Source organism: Agelaius tricolor, unplaced genomic scaffold (assembly GCF_023055355.1).
Source record: "Agelaius tricolor isolate 1412-34295 unplaced genomic scaffold, bAgeTri1.0.p SCAF_37, whole genome shotgun sequence".
Lineage (NCBI taxonomy): Eukaryota > Metazoa > Chordata > Aves > Passeriformes > Icteridae > Agelaius > Agelaius tricolor.
The window spans coordinates 3,586,499-3,606,256 of record NW_027269297.1 but is presented as its reverse complement, the minus strand read 5'-3'; the positions used below and the strand labels follow the sequence as shown (position 1 = coordinate 3,606,256).

Here is a 19,758-nt window from a genome sequence, read left to right as displayed (position 1 = left end):
CCATGAAGAAACTCAAGCCCAGAATATGAACTGGCCATTCCCAGTGCTGGTGGCAAGTTTGGCTGAGGAGGGGGGAGCTGGGCAGCTGAGAGGGGGTGGCTGCCAGTCCGTGCTCTCCTGGCCTGGTGCTGCTCAAGGAGACACAATTCCAGAAAACAATTTTAGCAGTGAACATCTCCTCCTGCTTGCACGTTTTGGTAGTGAAAATCTTCCATGTTTTGAGATGAGAAAGGTTTCACTCCTGTGCCAGGAATTACAGAGACCCCTGTTGTGCAGGTAAACCCTGCATGGCAGGAGCTGAGCTGGCTGCACTGGGCTGCAGGGGCTGGGATGCCAGGGGTACAGGGGTGTGGGGGGCAGGATCTGGGATTCCAGGGGTACAGGGATATGGGCTGCAGGATCTGGGATTCCAGGGGTACAGGATATGGGGTGCAGGATCTGGGATTCCAGGGGTACTGGATATGGGGGGCAGGATCTGGGATTCCAGGGGTACAGGGATATGGGCTGCAGGATCTGGGATTCCAGGGGTACAGGGGTGTGGGGGGCAGGATCTGGGATTCCAGGGATCCAGGATATGGGGTGCAGGATCTGGGATTCCAGGGGTACAGGGATATGGGGGGCAGGATCTGGGATTCCAGGGGTACAGGGATATGGGGGGCAGGATCTGGGATTCCAGGGATACAGGGATATGGGGTGCAGGGGCTGGGATTCCAGGGATACAGGGTGTGGGGTGCAGGGGCTGGGATTCCAGGGATACAGGGATATGGGGGGCAGGATCTGGGATTCCAGGGATACAGGATATGGGGGGCAGGATCTGGGATTCCAGGGGTACAGGGATATGGGGTGCAGGGTCTGGGATTCCAGGGATACAGGGGTGTGGGGTGCAGGATCTGGGATTCCAGGGATACAGGGATGTGAGGTGCAGGGGCTGGGATTCCAGGGATACAGGGATATGGGATTCAGGATCTGGGATTCCAAGGATCTGAGCTGCTAGGGATCCAGGAGTGTGGGGTATGGGGTGCTGGGTGTGCAGAGTCTGAAATTCTGGGGATACAGGGATGTGGGGTGCAGGATCTGGGAATCCAGGCATCTGGGCTGCTAGGGATCCAGGAGTGTGGGGTGCTGGATGTCCAGAATCTGGAATTTGGGGATACAGGGATGTGGGGGGCAGGATCTGGGATTCTAGGGATCTGGGCTGCCAGGGGTCCTGGAGTCTGGGGTGCTGGATATGTAGGGTCTGGAATTCCAGGGATACAGGTATATGGGTTGCAGGGCCTGGGATTCCAGGGATCTGAGCTGCCAGGATCCAGGAATGTGGGGTGTGAGGTGCTGGGGTGCCAGGGATGCAGGTTACAGGGATCCCAGGGGTGCAGGCTGCTGGATGTGCAGGGTCTGGGATTCCAGGGATCTGAGGGTGTGGGGTCTGGGATTGCAGGGATCTGGGGTCCCAGCGATCTGGGGTGCAGGGTGTGCACAGTGCTGGGTGCAGGGCAGTGGTTTTTCCCTGTGCCAAGGCCAGGATGCCCCTTGGTTCTGCTCTGGGGTTCCCTCTCAGAGCTCTCTCCCTTTGCTCCCAGCTGCTGTTGCAGGGCTGGTGCCAGCCCAGCTCGGGGGAGGCTCAGCCGGGCTGGATTAGGGAATTTTCCCCAGCCTTTCAGCACAGGCACTGCTGTGGGTGTGCACTAGAGGGTGGTGCAGCCTTGCCTGCCCTGAGATCCTCCCGGACTGGCACATGGGGAGCTGGAATCGCTCCCTGCTCACACTTGGAGGTCACAGTTTGTCTTTACAGCACGGGTGGGATCCCTGTGACATGAACAAACCATGAATTCTCTCCAAACCCACTGAGCCTGACTGCAGAGAGAATTTTCACAAAGAATTCAGGTCTGTGGGCTTTCCTGAGGCATCAGAGGAACTCAGTGAGGCTCAGCTGGGCTGTGATTTGCAGGATAACAAGAGGTGGACAACTGAACCATTGTCAGGTGTCCTCACACCTCTGAATGCTGCAGAGCATCTGCTCCTGGGCAGAACCCCCTGTCCTGGTGCTGTGGGCACTGCACCCACTGGAAAATGCTTGGGAACAATGAATGGGAATGGTGCAGGTGGCTGGAGGGAAGGTGGACATTGAAAGCAGTGTCTGGTAAAGGAGACAGCAAAGCCTGAATCCTGCAGCAGCTCTGCCAGAAAAGTCCCTTGGTGAGAGGTCACTGTTCTCTGCTGTGCAGGTGCTCTCTCCAAAAGCAGTGAAAACAGTCATCTCTCTCCAAGGGGCTTTTCTGGCAGTGCTGCTGCAGGATTCAGGCTTTGCAGTCTCCTTTAGGTTAATTCTGATGAGTTGTGTGTGGTGGGGAATTTGGTTTGTGACTTCCCCTGTAAAGGAGGAGAAGTTCCCCTTATCCAGCTCCTTGGGATGAATGTCTGTCTTCAGCTTTGGAGGAGTTGCATCTAGCCCAGAAAATGAAGTGACATGAAAAATCTTGTTAACTCCTGTCCCAGTTTCAGCTGGGAGAGAGGTAATTTTTTCTTAGTTATTTAATTACTTTTTCAGTATAATTCAGCCATTTGAGGGTAGAGAACATCCCTGATTTTGCCTGTAGGTGCATTAAAGGTGTTTCTATCTGCTCTCAATGCTATTTGAGCTCTCCTCAGGCTGGGGCTGTCTCAGGAGGGGTGTTTGGAGGTGCCCAGCAGCAGAGCTCTGTGGGGCAGGGCTGTGCCACACCTGGGCCTGGCTGCTCTGGGTCTCTCTGGAGGCAGAGGCAGAGCACATGGGGCTCTCCAGCCTTTATCTCAGTTTTGGTGGGTGACACACAGGTGTCAGAACTCTGTGTTCCCTTTTGGACAGCAGTGAGAAGCCTGTCCTGGCACACAAGTGCCCCTGTTCCTCTAGATGTGTCTGTGCATGGGAGCCTTGCTGGAGCAGCTTTGCAGGAGGATGAAGTATTTCTGCACTTTCTGTCCTTGCAGCTCTGGCAGATCCTTCTGTGACCTCTCTGCTCTCTCCACTTGCCTTTCTCACCTTAATTTGCCCTCCAGGCTGTTTTGTTAACAAGGACCAAGCTCCTTCCCCATGGCTCTGAACCCCAGGCATGCTCTGGGTGTCCTTGCCAGCACTCCCCTTCCACCAGGGCCAGGCTCAGCATTAAAAACAAGGGGCAAATCAGCACCTCAGAGCTTCAGGTGGGTGTAGAACCTGGATTGAGGGCAGCTCCCCCCAGGGCCACTCAGTGCTGAGACACATCACACAGTTCATGGGCATCCTCTGCATTCCCTGCTCTTTCCCAAGTCCCTTCCCTGTTCTTGCCCTCTGTGGTGCAAAAATGACCATCAGCAAATGGAGGAGAGTGCAGCAGCACAGGGAGCCCACAGCAAAGATAACAAGGTCAGTCCAGCTGGAAGGAGAATTCACCAAAGCAGCTGAACCATCTGAGTGGGTGGATTTCAGCCTGCTGGACCTGCCAGGGGAGTTTGAGGAGAAGGACGAGGGTGAACAACTGGAGGCAGTGAAACCTGCTTCCTTTTCTAGCAAAACAATTGCACAAGGGGCAAAGGTGTCTCAGCTGGGCTGCCAGAGCTGCCTTGGGCTGAGTCTGAGCTCTGCTTCTCCTCATCAGCAGGGCCTGGGCCCAGGGAAGGGGAAAAACATCCCTGGGAGATCCTCACATCTCACAGCCTCACATCCTGGAGAGAGCAGCCCAGGAGTGAGAACTGGGGTCTGTCCTTCAACAGTGAATGCCATTCTGTGGCAAGAAAGGGAGAAAGAATCAGCAGGGTTTGGGTTGAAAGGGACCTTAAAGCCCATCCAGTGCCACCCCTGCCATGGCAGGGACACCTCCCACTGTCCCAGGTGCTCCCAGCCCTGCCCAGCCTGGCCTTGGGCACTGCCAGGGATCCAGGGGCAGCCCCAGCTGCTCTGGGCACCCTGTGCCAGGGCCTCCCTGCCCTCAAATATTCCTGTAATATTTGTAATTCCTATAACCAGCCCTCCAGCCTGAGCCAGAATAAACCGTGCTGGTTCTTGTGCTATTGTCATAAAAAACCAGTCCAGGACTCAGGAGACAATTGTTATTGTAGTTTTAATATTAATTTTTTCCCCTCAGGCCAGCATCAATTTGCTGTGCCAAAGCTGAGTTGCCTGATGAGGGTTAACAGAACAAAGAAGTGGTGAAATGTGTACAAAATGCTGGTAATGAATCATTACCAATCTGATACAAAGCAAGCCAGTGATTAGGAATGCAGTTTCATATTACCACTTTTTCAGGCACAGTTGTAGGTAGAAGCAAGTAAATACCCTCAGAAGAAATGTGTCTCATAGCATCTGTTCTTTCTTCTGTTAATTATTGACTCATGTGAGCCTGTGGAAGGAGCTGACACATTCTGCAAAGCTCATTGTTCTTTGAAACTCAGAAACTCCATTTTCCTCTCTGCTCTGCAGGCTGAGAGCTGCTCTGGCAGGTTGTGTCCACTCTCCTCTCTGTTCCATGGAAGGAAGGGAGCCCTGGTGTGCTGAGAGAGCAGAGAGAGGGCTGTGCCTGCTGTGCTTTATTCCCCTGAGCTCACACCTTGGTCAAGGTGTCACCAGGGACTTGTGAAACCAAGCCTGGGTGCCAGAAACAACAAAACACCTGCTCCAGTGGGTCACAGCTTTGTTCCCAGCCACCTTCTCCAAACCAGCACCAAGGTCTCTGCTCAGTGTCCACTGAATAATCCCAGAATTCCAGAGGGATTTTTACAGGTTCCTTCCTTGAAGGGCAGCCAAAGGGCAGGGAAGGGAATCAGTTTTCCATCTCACCTACACCCAGCAGGACAACATTCATGGGCTTTGGCTATGGAGGTGCAGGAAAGAACCCTGAAAGCAACAGAGCCCTGCTGGGGGATTTGGGGACACCAGGACCTCCAATGCACCTTGGCCAGTGCTGTGTCTGAGCAGAGGCACTTGCACTTGCAAGTGTTTGTGGCCTGGCTCTGCCTGGGGGGGTCACTGGACCTTTTGGATGCCACAGGGATTTTGGTCTCCTCTTGCAAGAGCTCCTTGCCCTGATGTTTCAGTTTGACCTCTGTGTGGGAGGTTTGGTGACTCCAGAACTTGTCTGCCCTGGTAGCTGCAGGGATCCTGCAGCCTTTGGGCCCCAAAAGGGAAATGCAGATCATTGTCCTTGCAGTGAAACTCAGGAATTCCTTCTAAAGAGCCAAAAATTGCAGCAAGGTTTAGGTCAATCTGATTTGCTGTAATAAACCAGTTGTTGCTGCCTTTTTGTGATGTACCTTGGGGGCTGTGAGAGTTCTGGGGCAATGGTGAGCCTCAGGAAGGGGGGTTTTCCCTTTGTTACTCAGCCACACCACATTCCAGGAGGAAGATTGGGATGCTGGCTGCTTCTCAGGAGCCTGAAGGAATGTGATTGTTGGTGCTGCAGGTGCCCTTGGGGCTGCAATGAATATAGATATTAACTGGCACCTCCACCTCTGGTTCTTAAAATCTCTTCAGGAATAAAGAGGCTTGGATTAACACCCAGACTGAGGGAAATGGGCCCTGGGGAGCAGAGGGACTGCTGAAGATTGCAATGCAAGATGTTTTCCATTGCCATCTGTATGGCAGATCACCTTTGTCAAGTGGGCAGTTTGCCTTATCTCTCTCTTTGAGTGACCACAATCACTCCTCCCTGGGAGGGGACATCTGCTGATAACAGCCATGGAATGTCCCTGCATGGCTGATAAGAACTATAACATCCCATTGGGAGATGTGAGCCCAGAGGGAGGAGCCAAGCATTGCTACCCAGATATAATCCAGAGGTTTGGAGACACCAGCACGGCTTCTCCATGGGATTCCCCAGAGGAACAGCAGCTGCCTCTCCTTCCCCTGGATCTTCAGAGGCAGAATCCATCCTTCTCTACAGGATCCCTGCTCCAGCAGAACCACCCCTGACACTGCAGGAGGGCTGAGCCACATTTCCAATGGGACTGCCACCAACACCCTGACCCACAGGGTGTCAGGCTGGGTTCTGACTCTGGCAGTGTTGTTCTAGTGCACTGCATTGTTTATTTTATCCTTTTATTCCTTTTCCCTATTAAAGAACTGTTATTTCCTGCTCCCATATTTTTTCCTGAGAGCCCCTTAATTTAAAATTTATAGCAATTGGGAGGGGTGGGGAGGGTTTACATTCTCCATTTCAGGGGAGGCTCCTGCCTTCCTTAGCACACTCCTGTCTTTCCAAACCAAGACAGGGACACAGTCCTGTTCCTCAGGGCCTTTGTCACAGCAATGCCCAGCCCAAACAGTGGGAATGCTGCAGCAGCTGGGCTTGCAAGGGGTGAAGGGCTGGTGAATTATTCTGGGTTTTAATTCCAGCCCAACCAGCTGAACTGAGCCTTGGACAAAGCAGCTTGGCCTCATGTCCAGCCTGGTTTTACAGAGCAATTTCCAACCTGCCCTTGCTGCTGCTTAGGAATGAGGTGTTGTCATTGCTCAGGGCTCAGCTGCATCCCTTCTGTGCCTGCTTCCAGCTCCTCTGCTTGGCTTTGTGTCCCACCAGAGCTGGGCACTCTGCTCTGTCTCCCCAGGTTTGGTTTCATTCCCTGCTCTCCACAGCCTGCCTGAGTTCCAGCCCCTCTGATGTAGGAATGTGCCCCTTGTTGACAGAGTGACAAAACTCTCCTTTGTCCCCTTAAAAAGGAAAGAAGCCCAGAAGTTTCTCTCCTCGATTCGGTGAAAAAGGCATCTCATAGGACCTGGAAGATTTCACCTCAAATTTAAGGATGGCCAATTGGACAAGAGCCAAAAAGTCCCACCTGGGCAATTTACTAAAAAAAGAAGAGAACAAAGAAACCAATGGTTTTGTGAGGTGTTTTACCAAAGGCAGGAGGGCCTCTTGCACCTAAATCAGTTTTTTTTGGTAAAGAGTTTGTTATTTTGCCTTTCATTAAAACCTCTTTGTTTCCCACACTGCAACAGAAGCCATCCTGCTGATTTTATGCCTTCTAAAGTAGCTAAACAATCTTAAGTGTAAAATAGACCTCCAAAAGCTTATGAGACCTGGCTCCTATTTCACTCTGACACCAGCCCAGGTCCTGCTTCCCTCTCGTTCAAGCTGGGGAGTTTTCTCCTGTCCCACAGCCTCTCCCAGGGGTTGTCATTGCTGAGGGCTGTGTGAGAGCAGCAGGGACAGGGTGAGGAGTGCTGGCTCTCCATCAGAGCCCTTTGCAGAGCTGGGGAGCAGCTCCAGGCTCTGTTCTGTTTGGTGCCTGTGCTGTGTGATAACGCTGAATACACATTTTATTGCCTTATCTCTGGGTACTGATGATTATCAAACAGGGCAAGAGCCCAGCTGTTAATGGCTCCCAACCCTGCAGGCACCTGCTGGGCTCTGCTGCCAGTGCTTGGACACATGAAGGGTCCTCACAGGTTCTGCTCCCACCAGACTGCAGGGGAGCACTGAGGCTCTGCCCTTGGGCTGAACTTGTGGAATCACAGAATCCCAGACTGGTTTGGGTTAAAAGGGACCTTAAACCCCATCCCATCCCACCCCTGCCATGGCAGGGACACCTCCCACTGTCCCAGGTGCTCCCAGCCCTGTCCAGCCTGGCCTTGGGCACTGCCAGGGATCCAGGGGCAGCCCCAGCTGCTCTGGGCACCCTGGGCCAGGGCCTGCCCACCCTCACAGGGAACAATTCCTAATTCCCAATATCTCATCTAAATCTACCTTCAGGCTGAGGGCAGAGAGGAAACACCAACATGCCAGGGCTCCCCACTGCTGTGAGGGGGGGCCTGTACCCCCTGAACCCCGTGGCCACCACAGGGGTCCCTCAGCAGCACCCTGCCCTGCCAAACTGGGCTTCAATCACTCTAAAATCTAAATATTTTTTACTCATTTGTCACAGAACTTACTGCTCATGGCTAGTCTCAGTTTGGGAATCAGCTGCTGTGCTCTCAGCTCATGAATTGTTGGCTTTTCTACCTTATGTAGTATTAAGTATTATTTTTGTTCAGCTGTTGGAGCATCTCTTACAGAGCTGAGTGAGTTGTTAGGAGTTATTCTGCTGCTCCTGCCCTGGTAATGTCTCTCCCTGTGGGAGAAGCTTCTCTCCCCTGGAACAAAGGAGTCACGCTGGGTTTACTCATCAAAAATTGCACATGTATAAAATATCAGTGTTGTCCTTGGTGTCCCCCCCTCCCCACATCTGACTCTGCCATACACTGGAACCCATCACCCACAGCCTGGCAACTCTCTCTGTTGCCATGGGAGCAGCTCCACTATCCCTTCATGGAGAACCTCAAATATTCCCATTTTCAGAGCTGCTAGGACACCTCCAGTCCTGGCTGCTTTCATTCACTTGCTCACTCCCTCCCTGAGCTCCTCTCCTCCCAGTTTAGAGTTACTCAGCACTTCTGGGCTCCTCAGGAGCTGCCTGAGGGAAAGTCCCACAGCACCTGGAGGTGTTTGTCTGGGGACCCTGGGGTTGATTTCATGTGCAGACCTAGAATGGAATTAGCATTCCCTAATGTGTGTTAAATTGGTACTTAATAGAAAATTATCAGAGCCCTGGCTGCTGCACCCTTGTCTGTGCTTACACACCCAAGGGTTGAAAGTTTCTGAGGAGCCTCTGGCTCAGGTGGGTGAGGTGAGCTGGGCTGGGTGGGCAGCGCCTTCCCTGAGCTGAGTTTATGGTGGGAGGGTTGTGATGTGTTTGTCACACCTGGACTGCACTGCCCAGCTCTCCCTGTCTGTGCAGGAGCTGTGGGAAGGAGGATCCTGGGGCTCCCTGGGTTTGCCCCTCCTCTGGGTCCCTTTCTGCTGCTCCACAGCTCCATTGGGCACAGGTCTGGTTCTGGATAACCATAAATAGTTATTGAGGGCTTATTGTTTCACTTATGGAAATATTGCACTGGAAGAAGGTGAATTTTGACTAAGATGGTTTTAAAAACAATTATTAGGGGAGCTTTTTTTTTTTTTGGGGTTCATACAAGTGTCATAGCAAGACACTTTCTGTTTTTATCCTGCTAGAAACTCCAGGCACAAGTACTGCATTGTGTCCATGGAGAAAAAAAGGGAGAGGCTGAAGGCATCTCAGGGTGTTCAGACCCTGGCACAGGGTGCCCAGAGCAGCTGGGGCTGCCCCTGGATCCCTGGCAGTGCCCAAGGCCAGGCTGGAGCCACCTGGGATGGTGGGAGGTGTCCCTGCCCATGGCAGGGGTGGAATGAGATGAGTTTTAAGGTCTCTTCCAATCCAAACCATTCTGGGATTCTGTGATCTGGTGACACAACCAGATCTCAGCTGGATCCTCCACTCTAAGGGAAGGAGGTTGAGGGGCTGGGAGAGGAGCTGTGCTTTGGGGAGCCCGGATGCTGTGGCCACAGCTTTCCTGCACATCAGGAGCCTGTCAGAGCCTCACACCGGGAAAACAGCAGCTGAACCTTCAGGTAAGGGATAACAGCAAGGAAAACAAAATAAGAGAGTGAGAGAACAACAGGAGAAAAAATTCTCAGCTGCGAAATACTCAGTAACACTCCTGAACAATATTGGCTCGGTGCAGCCCCAAATCCTGAGGCACTGGGAAGAGCCAGCTCGGAGGATCCCCAGGCACTGTCCGGGGTTTGATTTGTTCCTGGCAGCAGCGGCGCTCCGTGCCTGTGCCGCTGCTTGGGCACGGCAGCCCCGGCTCCCCTGCAGCCCCCGAGGGGCAGCTGCTGCTCCTGCGGCTCTGCTCCAGCTCCTGCTCTGCTCCAGCTCCTGCTCTGCTCCTTCTCCTTCTGCTGCTGCTCCTGCTCTGCTCCAGCTCCTGCTCCAGCTCCTGCTCCTTCTCCTGCTCTGCTCCTTCTCCTGCTCTGCTCCTTCTTCTCCTGCTGCTCTGCTCCTTCTCCTTCTCCTGCCCCTGCTCTGCTCCTGCCCCTGCCCCTGTTCTACTCCTGCTCTTGCTTCTGCACCTTCTCTTGCTCCTTCTCCTGCCGCTGCTGCTCCTGCTCTGCCCCTGCCCCTGCCCTGCTCCTGCCGCTGCTGCTGTTGCTGCTCCTGCCCCTGCTCTGCTCCTCTCCTTCTCCTGCTGCTCCTGCTCCTGCTCTGCTCCTCTCCTTCTCCTGCTGTTGCTGCTCCTGCCCCTGCTCTGCTCCTCTCCTTCTCCTGCTGTTGCTGCTCCTCTCCTCCTCCAGCGGAGCGCTGCGGACCCAGCGGGCAGCCAGGGGGGCTCCGGGGGCTGGATGTGACCCAGCGCAGGCACCGGGCTGTGATCCCCGGGGATTTCCTCGCTCCGCACAGAGCCCAGCCCGCTCCCGCAGCCTCGCTCGCATCCCGCGGCTCCCGCAGCAGCGGCGGCTGCCCCGAGCCGATGCCACCCGTGCCCAATGAAGCAGACCCCGAGGTGCCGCGGATGGATCCCAGGATTCTCATTTTCCTTCTCTACGTGATGATCCTGCACGAGCTGGTGAGCGGCTGGATGGAGTACCAGAAGCAGATGGCCAAGCCCAAGAAGCAGGCGGGTCCCGTGTGGTCCTCCAGGTGAGCCCGTGCTGCTCCCAAGGGGGATGTTTGCATGGGGACGTTGTTTTTGTGTGCATCCACCGGTCCTGATGGATGTGTCTGTGTCTGTCTGTGTCTGTCTCATCTGCTGGGCATTATGCACTGAGGGGGATTAAGGTCTGTTAATCCTCTGAGCCTGCATTGTCTGAGCATCCCGTGCATTTGACACACTTGCAGATAAACACCGCGCCTGTCGTTTGCCTGAGGTTTTTCCTGGGATTTTTTTTTTTAGTGGAAATGTGCTGTAACTCAGCATATTTGCTGTGACTCAGGTTCCCAATCACCAGATCTGGAAGAGAAAAATGTGGGTAGCACAAGGAGCTACACTTCATGCATGATATTCATCAATGAGGCACAAAGCTCCAGAGACTGCAGAGTATTTCATGTTAAACCACTACCGTGCATGTCACTATCTCTCTGTCTCCTCCCACTCCCTGGGCTGTGCCCACTACACCAATCCCTTGTTTTCTGCCTAACAACAACAACAAAAATGAGCTGGAGAAATAAGGGAAATTAATGAAAAATGCTGCATATTTTTAAAATTCAGATCTGCTCCTGAAAACATTGTTTACGTGTTGTTCACATGTAACAGTGTTTGGGGTTGTAGTCAGCTTGGTTGGGGTCAGATATTCCTTATCTTCCACCAGCCCTGGGATTAGGGAATCACACCCCAAAATGCACCTCCTGCCAGATCTCAGGCCATGGCACTCCAACCCCTCAGAGCTTTGGACCTAAAAATGAGCCCGTGACCCAGTTTGCTGCAGGTCTGGCTGCTGCAGCTCGAGTGCACAGAGCTCAGCTCAGTGCTGATCCTAATCCTGTGATGTGCATCATTCCCAGCCCCAGTTCCAGCCCTGCTGTGCCTGTGCTGCACACACACCCCCAGAGGTGGCTCCATCCATGAAACCCCAGAGAAAGAATGAGGTGAGAAAGAAAGGGTGAGGATGCACCCATGGCTGGCTGGAAATCAGCAGCTCCCAGCCCCTTCATCCACAGCTCAGGAACACCATCCCTGGCTGGATCTCCACAGCTCAGGAACACCATCCCTGGCTGGGTCTCCAGACCAGCAGAGCTCAGCTGCACCTTGTGCAAGTGAAATGATCAGCACTGGGAACACTGCCATGGGTGGAGACAGCACAGAAATAGCTTGAAGGGGATGGGGCTGACTGGGTTCTGATCGAGGTCAGAGGCAGATTTCCTCGCTGTCTCCAAGGCAGAGTGCAGGGAGGAACTGGGACACAACTTGCACTGAGCTCAGGGACACCCTGATGCCAGAGAGAAAACCTAAGGGAGTTATTTGGGTTACTCAGAGCCACCAAACAACCTGGACCCAGCAGCCAGAACAATGTGCCAGGACTGGGGGTTTTTAAAGAGAATTAGGTACCCCATCAAAACCAAAAATCCTCAAGAGCTGCCAGCTCACCCAGCCTTGTTTTGGGATGTGGGACCAAGCTGGATGATCTGTGCAGGGCTCCACATCCTGGAGCCACCCCAGCCCTCTCCATCCCAGCTGGGTGTGCAGCCCACCCTGCTGCCACAGCCCTGCCCCCAGCCTGGAAAGCAGAGCCACCAGGCCTGTGTGGATCAAGGGATAATTCACAGGCTGCACCACAGGCAGGTGAAGCTCTGTGACCCAGAGAACTGCAGAGTCACAGGAGGAATTGGGATCCTTTTAGAGGAATTAAGATTGTCCCATGTCAGGCTGTCCCTGCTGGTTCTGCTGTAGCCTGGGCTCACGTTGCAGCTCACTCCTGCTGCAATAATGTGATGAGCCCAGAGCTCACTGATGAGCCCAGAGTTTCCAGTGCCCAGAGAGCACAGCTGGAACCAGATGTTCATCCTTCAGTTTGATCCTGGGCTCAGAGGATGATCAGAAACAGCTGCCAGCCACATCTCAAGCCTTTCCATGGAGTCCAAGCTGTGGCTCAGCAGTGGGGAAAAGCTTCCTCATGCCTTGCACCAGGCCAGGAGCAGCACAGCACCTGCTCCAGAGAGAGATCAGGGACTGGGACACCCAGCCCAGCCCAGCCCTGTGGCAGTGGCAGTGTGTTGTTGTTGTTGGGGCTCTGTGTACAAATCACCATCAGGACAGGACTGCTGGGAAAGACATCTTGAGCTGTTTGATTTTCCAGCATCTCTCTCATTACATGGGTATGACAATGGGAAGGTGCCATCAGCTCACATCCCCAGCAACAGACAAAGAACTCGATGTTAATTCAAGTGTTAATACACAAACCATTATTTTATTTGTCCTTACTTTCTACTTTTTCATATAATATTTTACTAACAAATCTTATAGCTACTGCTTAACTCTAATTACAGTTCTGCTATTTCTAAAGCCTACCTTTTACAACTTTCCTAAAACCCTCTAATTGTAAAGGTTCCCACAGCAGTGCAGCCTCGGCAGGGCTGGTGCCATCTCCAGCCAGGGGCTGCTGTGCTCTGGGACTCGAGGGTTACAGGATTTTAGGAAGGATTTGCAGAGGCAGCCACCCAAAACCTTCCTGCAAGAGCTTAACCCAGAGGTGAGAGCAAGGCAGAGCTCCCTGCATGAGCTGGGTGTGAGGGCACTGCTTCCCAGCACAGCCTGGAGCTGGGCCAGCGCTGAGGAGCTCAGCCTCCATCTCCTGCCACTGGTAAAGGTAATTAATATCCAAACCAATTAGGAAATTCAGTTCTAAACAGCCAGCTAATTAGGAATTAGGACAGGAGGGTGCTCTGTCTCGACTGTAGCCTCAGCCCAGGCAGATTTCAGGGCTCCCCTCCCTTGGTGGCTGTTGTATAGTAACAGGCTCTGTTGTGAGGCAGCTTCTTCTCACATTCACAGCTTTGCCACAGCTCGGCTTCCTCCGCTCCTGGTGCGGCTGGCGGCTCCCCCGCCCCGCTCCATTCACAGCCCCGGCCCCGAGCTCCCGCTCGCCTTTCCCCGGTGCTGTGGGCAGGGGGAGCCCAGCCCAGAACCCCGCACTGGGAGGGGACATAAAGGCAATTTCACTGCCCCCCACAGCGTCACTCACTCGTGTCAGGAAAATTAATCCACAAACAGCAGAGGTTTATGTCCAAAAAGGAGACAGAGGAGTCCTTTTGCTTTATTCCAATAAAGGGAGAGGCCATGGGGCATCCCCTGGGGTCTCTCGAATTTTTGGAGGATGCCCCTCCTTTTTATCCCAATTTCCCAGCCACATTTCCCTTCTCTCTTTCCCCACTGGCTGAGGTACTTGAGAGGTTCAGACTTCCCAAAACACCTGATACGAAAGATTCCCCTCTAATGTATAACCCTCCCTTTGAAGTTTTAATTCTTACGGAATTTAGGGGTTTTCCTTCCCCATTGTTTCTTTCATATCTCAATGTCCAATTTTGTTTATCAGTAAACCTAAAGTTTATTTGTAAAAGCAAATATCTTTTTCCATTCATCAATCAGTGGAATGCTTCCCAATGTTTCTTTTATCTCCCAGTGCTATTTATCTACCAGCAGACCCACAGCTTGTTTGGAAAGACAAATCCACCATTCCTCTCACTTGGACAGGTTTCTCCAAGCCCCAATGTCCAGCCTGGCCTTGGGCACTGCCAGGGATGGAGCAGCCACTGGACATTGAGGTTTTTGCCTGAAGGCCAAAGCACAAATGTAAAATGCCACATTAAATTGCTGAAATCAGGCAATGTTGGGTCCCTTTTATTTATTATCTGTAGAGATATTTTTTGAAAAAGCTTTAGAACACAGAGCTTTTCCTGGGCACTGCCAGGGATCCAGGGGCAGCCCCAGCTGCTCTGGGCACCCTGTGCCAGGGCCTGCCCACCCTGCCAGGGAACAATTCCCAATTCCCAATATCCCATCCATCCCTGCCCTCTGGCACTGGGAGCCATTCCCTGTGTCCTGTCCCTCCATCCCTTGTCCCCAGTCCCTCTCCAGCTCTCCTGGAGCCCCTTCAGGCCCTGGCAGGGGCTCTGAGCTGTCCCTGGAGCTTCTCCTCTCCAGGTGAGCGCCCCCAGCTCTCCCAGCCTGGCTCCAGCCCTGGAGCAGCTCCATGGCTCCTCTGGACAATGTTTGTTGATGAAGCCACTGGGGATCACAAGACAAGTGACTGAGCAGGATCTAGAAAGGAGAGAGGTCTCTGATCACCAGAGATCATGTCTCGGTTTGGAAAGACAGGAGTCTGCTAAGGAAGGCAGGAGCCTCCCCTGAAATGGAGAATGTAAACCCTCCCCACCCCTCCCAATTGCTATAAATTTTAAATTAAGGGGCTCTCAGGAAAAAATATGGGAGCAGGAAATAACAGTTCTTTAATAGGGAAGAAAATAAAAGGATAAAATGAACAATGCAGGGCACTAGAACAACACTGCCAGAGTCAGAGCCCAGCCTGACACCCTGTGGGTCAGGGTGTTGGTGGCAGTCCCATTGGAAATGTGGCTCAGCCCTCCTGCAGTGTCAGGGGTGGTTCTGCTGGAGCAGGGATCCTGTAGAGAAGGATGGATTCTGCCTCTGAAGATCCAGTGGAAGAGGAGGCAGCTGCTGTTCCTCTGGGGAATCCCGTGGAGAAGCCGTGCTGGTGTCTCCAAACCTCTGGATTATATCTGGGTAGGAATGCTTGGCTCCTCCCTCTGGGCTCACATCTCCCAGTGGGATGTTATTGTTCTTATCAGCCATGCAGGGACATTCAATGGCTGTTATCAGCAGTGTCCCCTCCCAGGGGGTGTGAATGTGGTCACTCAGAGAGAGAGATCAGGCAAACTGCCCACTTGACAAAGGTGATCTGCCATACAGATGGCAATGGAAAACATCTTGCATTGCAATCTGGAACAGATCACCATGGAGAGCCCTCTTGGCAGGGATGGGGAGGGGCTGTGCTTCACCCCGAGTGACTGTCACCCCAAATTCCTGCAGAGCCTGCTGTGCCCACATCTCCCTCTGCCCTGGCAGCACAAGGTGCATGTTTGCTGTGCCAGCCTTTTGCCAGCTGTGCAAACCCAGTGTGAAAATGGGCCTGAATTAGGCAGGAGGAAGGGGAGAAAAGCCTGGACACGGGGCCCAGGGAGAGGAGAAATGTCCAGGGCAAGTGGGGCTGAGCTGTCCCAGAGGGGCTCCAGGTGAACACAACCCCACTGCTCCTGCAGCTGGGCCAGCTCTGGGGCACTGTCCCCTCTGCACAGGGTGTGCTTGGCCCATGGATCACCCCCAGGATCAGCCCCTGGGGGAACCCAGGGTGGCAAAAATCCCAAAGAAGTGCCAGGAGTGCATTGTGCGGTTTAGTGGTTTGAAGGAAAGCTGCTCAAAGATACTGGAGGCTTTGAAGGGGGCTGCTGTCAGTGGCCCCTGACCAGAGGGGAAGGTCCTGGGGGCTCTGGGGTTTATGGGGTTCTGTTTTATGGAGTTTATGGGGTTCAGTTTAGGGGGGGGTTGGGGGTTCTGTTTTGTGGAGTTTATGGGGTTCATTTTGTGGGGTTTATAGGATTCTATTTTGTGGGTTTTAAGGGGTTCTGTTTAGGGGGTTTATGGGGTTCTGTTTAGAGGGTTTATGTGGATCAGTTTAGGGGGTTTATGGGATTCTGTTTGTGGGGTTTATGGGGTTCTGTTTAGGGAATTCTGAGCTGCTCGTGTAGCTCAGCAGCTCTTTCCAAGCCCTCCAGCAGCTGGGGCAGGGCAGGTTCCCCTCACCCAGCAGGGGCACAGCCCTGGGGCAGGCTCAGCCCTGACTCTGCCCCCCTGAGCACCAGGGCAGGATCCAGCTCTGCATCCCTTGGCAGCAGCGGTGCTGAACCAGAATTCCCTGTCTGTAGGAGCATCGGGGGGAGGATGGTGGGGATGGACGGAGACCAGAGATCTCTGGAGCCAGGGCTGGAACTTGGGGTTTATTGCAAAGGGCCTGGGGACAGGGCCCTGCTGGGAGCTGCCAGGCACAGCTAAGAGCAGGACTGAGAGAAGAGAGGGGAGAGAGGATGAGAGGGTGAGAGAGTAAAAGGGTAAGAGACTAAAAGGGGTAAGAGCTTGAAGTTTTCGTTACAATACAATAAATCTGTGTTGAATATTCTAATTCTCACTAACCAATCTAGTACAATACACAAATCCTACAGCATTTCCATACAGCCTATAAGAATCATTCCATTACCATCCTGTGTTACATTTTAAACCCTACAAACTCCTCTTTGGGCCCCTTCTGCCAAGCTGGCAGGGTCTGCTCTGCCCCTTGGGCCTGTCTGCAAGCAGAGGGTGTTGTTCCATCAAAAGGGGATCACCTTCAGCTGGCCACACCATTGTTTTCCAGGTGTTCAGTAACTGAGGGATCTCAAAGCTTGCTTTCATTTCAATCTTGCTTATAGTTCTCAAAATCTTTTGCTAGACAATCATATTTATAAGGCTTTTCTGTTTCATCTTTCCACACACCTGTCCTTTAGGAGCCCCACTGGGTGCAGCGGTGCCCCAGGCAGTACCCATGCATTGTTGCTGTGTTCCTGAGCAGTACTCATGTGTTCTTGGCTGTTGTCCTGAGCAGTACCCGTGTGTTGTTGCTGTGTTCCTGAGCAGTACCCATGTGTTCTTGCTGTGTTCCTGAGCAGTACCCATGTGTTCTTGCTGTGTTCCTGAGCAGTACCCATGTGTTGTTGCTGTGTTCCTGAGCAGTACCCATGTGTTTTTGGCTGTGTTCCTGAGCAGTACCCATGTGTTCTTGGCTGTGTTCCTGAGCAGTACCCATGTGTTCTTGGCTGTTGTCCTGAGCAGTACCCATGCGTTGTTGCTGTGTTCCTGAGCAGTACCCATGTGTTGTTGCTGTGTTCCTGAGCAGTACCCATGCGTTGTTGCTGTGTTCCTCAGCAGTACTCACATGTTCTCGCTGTGTTCCCGAGCAGCAGCAGCAGCCCCAGGACAGCCCCGTGCAGCTTCTCCCGGCCCCTGGTGCACTCTGCGCGCCGGGAGCGCTGCCGCGACTGGAGGAAGCCGGGCAGGATCATCCGCAAAGCCTGAGCGGGGTCCGGGGGCCGTGGGGAGGCTGCCGAGCCTCGGAGAGCGCCCTCAGGGGCTGCAGCACCTCCACACGGAGAGCATCCATCCACCCTGCAGGGACCTGCTGAAGGGAAGGAGCCCCTTCCTCAGGGAATCATCGCTGCCTGCGGAGGAGCCACCAGGAGCAGGGGATGGCCCCAGGTGGGAGAAGGGTTCTGCCTCCCATCACCACCAAGTGACTTTTCTTTCTTCTTCCCCAAGGGCTGAGTGGATGGAGAGCAGATTTCCCAGGGGAAAAATGGGATTTGCTCCTGCATGGGCAGCCCTGGGAAGGCTCCCAGTGGTTTCAGGCTCCTCTTCTCGCTCTCAGGACTGTGCAGCATTTCCCAAAGTGGCTGGAAAACCTTCAGTGTCCAGGTTGCCACCACTGCCAGGAGGAGCTGCCTCCCCTGGGACACCCAGAAGTCACAGCCCTGTGGGAATGCTCCCTGCTAGTGTCATGCACTAAGAGCCTGCCTGTTATTCTCTGCTTTTCCTCACCTTTGCTAAATGAGTTGCTCCAGGGAAGAGGAGGGAAAATGTCCTGAACCAGTGACTCAGAGTTATGTCATCAAATGCAATTTACTGCAATGGCCTTGTAATTAGCATTTTTGGAGCCTTCCCAGCAGCTGAGGCAAATAAATGTGAGAGCCACTTTCTAATGAGCAGATAGATAGGGAAGGAATACAATCATGCTCTTTAGACTCTGCTGTTCAGGCATAAAAATCAGATTTTCGAGGCAAAAGTCAGCAGTCCACAGAGCTGGAATCGTGGAGCATGGAGGGATTCTGAGATTCTGACACTGGGCTCCAACAGCAGCTGCCCATGGCAAAACTGCTCCTTATTTGCTGAACATAATGTTTGGCTCAAACACAGCCTGTTTTCCTCGTTGCCAGCCATTTGTGAGCCTGACTCAGGCTCCCAGACACATTATCCAGAAGCAGATAGGAAGGGGAATAGGAATAGATTATGCATTCATTATCCAGAAGTAGCCACCAGATACATTTGCACATTTGTCTGCTGCTCAGTTGTTTGCAAATGGCTCCTGGTGGCTGATGCTGTGTTTGTTCAGTCACCCAGGGCTGGGAGTTCCCAATCCTCTCTCCCAGGCAGGCTGGATCAGTGACTTGGATGTAAATCTCTGCTTTCACCTACAGGAGATGAAGTTTCCACCTTGAAGATCATGCCTTGTGTTGAGATGGCTTTGAAAAAGAAGGCAGAAATAGCTGTGAACAGTTCCTGCACATTTCAAAGCATAAACTCAGTGAAATTGTGAAATTGCATTAAAACAATTTGTGAAATCCAGCATAAAAACTGAAATTGTGCCTCAGCTCTGGAACACTGGGGCTGTTCCCCTGTCCTGACCCATGCAGATACAAGTGACAGCAGCACATGGAGATGTCAGGAGGGAAAATGCTCAGGAAATGTTCTGTGTGCTGGGGGAGTTTGCTTCCCTGGAGCTGAGTGTGTCTGGGGAATGTTCTCCCTGCCCCTCTGCCAGAGCCTGGGTGAATTTGGGAGCTCTGGCTGTGGAAAGAGGGTTTGAATGAAATCCTGCAGTGGGACAGGGTAGGGCTGGGACCATCTGGGCTCCCGCCTCAGCAGGACAGACAGACTGAGCAGGGACAGAGAGATGCACCTTTAAGGAAGGGTGAAGGGCCAGGACTGCCTTGCCCTGATGATCACATGCTGGATTTATCCCTGTAAATATAAGATTATTTACTGCCAATAAACTCTTTTGCATACACAGGACTCAGCCTGTCTCTGTTCCCATTCAGCCCTTGGGTCTCCCTGGTTTTGGTTTTCCCAGCCTGGGACCCAGGGGAGGTGTTGGCTGGAATCTGGGGGTGATCCAGTGTGGATAAAAGCTGCATTTACAGCACAAATGTTCATGTTCTCATCCTTTATGCAGAGGAACCCAGGACTGCCAACCAGAGCCTGGTTTGGGGTGGATGTGGGTTTGGTTTGGGATTTTTGATATTCAGGTCACTCTGCAGCTCTGTGGGAGAAAGTTCTGCCCAAGGAATGTACCCTGGGGTGGGAGCTGGTGATGGTGGAGGGCTCAGGACCCCCAGCCTGCAGTGCTGTGGACCCCAGAGCCCTGGGGAGTGGAACCCAGCCCGGGTGAAGCCCAAAGCTGCTCTAAGGACTCGCCCTGCCCTTGGCACCCGGGCTGAGCAATGCTCCAGGGTGAGGGGACACAGCCAGGGGTGGCCAATGGGCTCCTGTCTGTCCCCTCAGCCCCCCGAGGGCCTGGGCTCTGGCTCTGCACCCTC

General features: G+C 53.2%; 1 protein-coding gene across 1 annotated transcript; it reads left to right on the top strand.

Moving 5' to 3' along the window:
• Positions 1-3,317: 3,317 nt before the first annotated feature.
• On the top strand, positions 3,318-19,229 carry LOC139603140 (uncharacterized). Its single transcript, XM_071453627.1, has 4 exons — positions 3,318-3,483; positions 9,201-9,413; positions 10,140-10,485; positions 17,350-19,229. Exons 1-4 carry the CDS (start codon positions 3,318-3,320, stop codon positions 17,462-17,464), a joined length of 840 nt encoding a protein of 279 aa, XP_071309728.1. The 3' UTR covers positions 17,465-19,229.
• Positions 19,230-19,758: the final 529 nt, after the last annotated feature.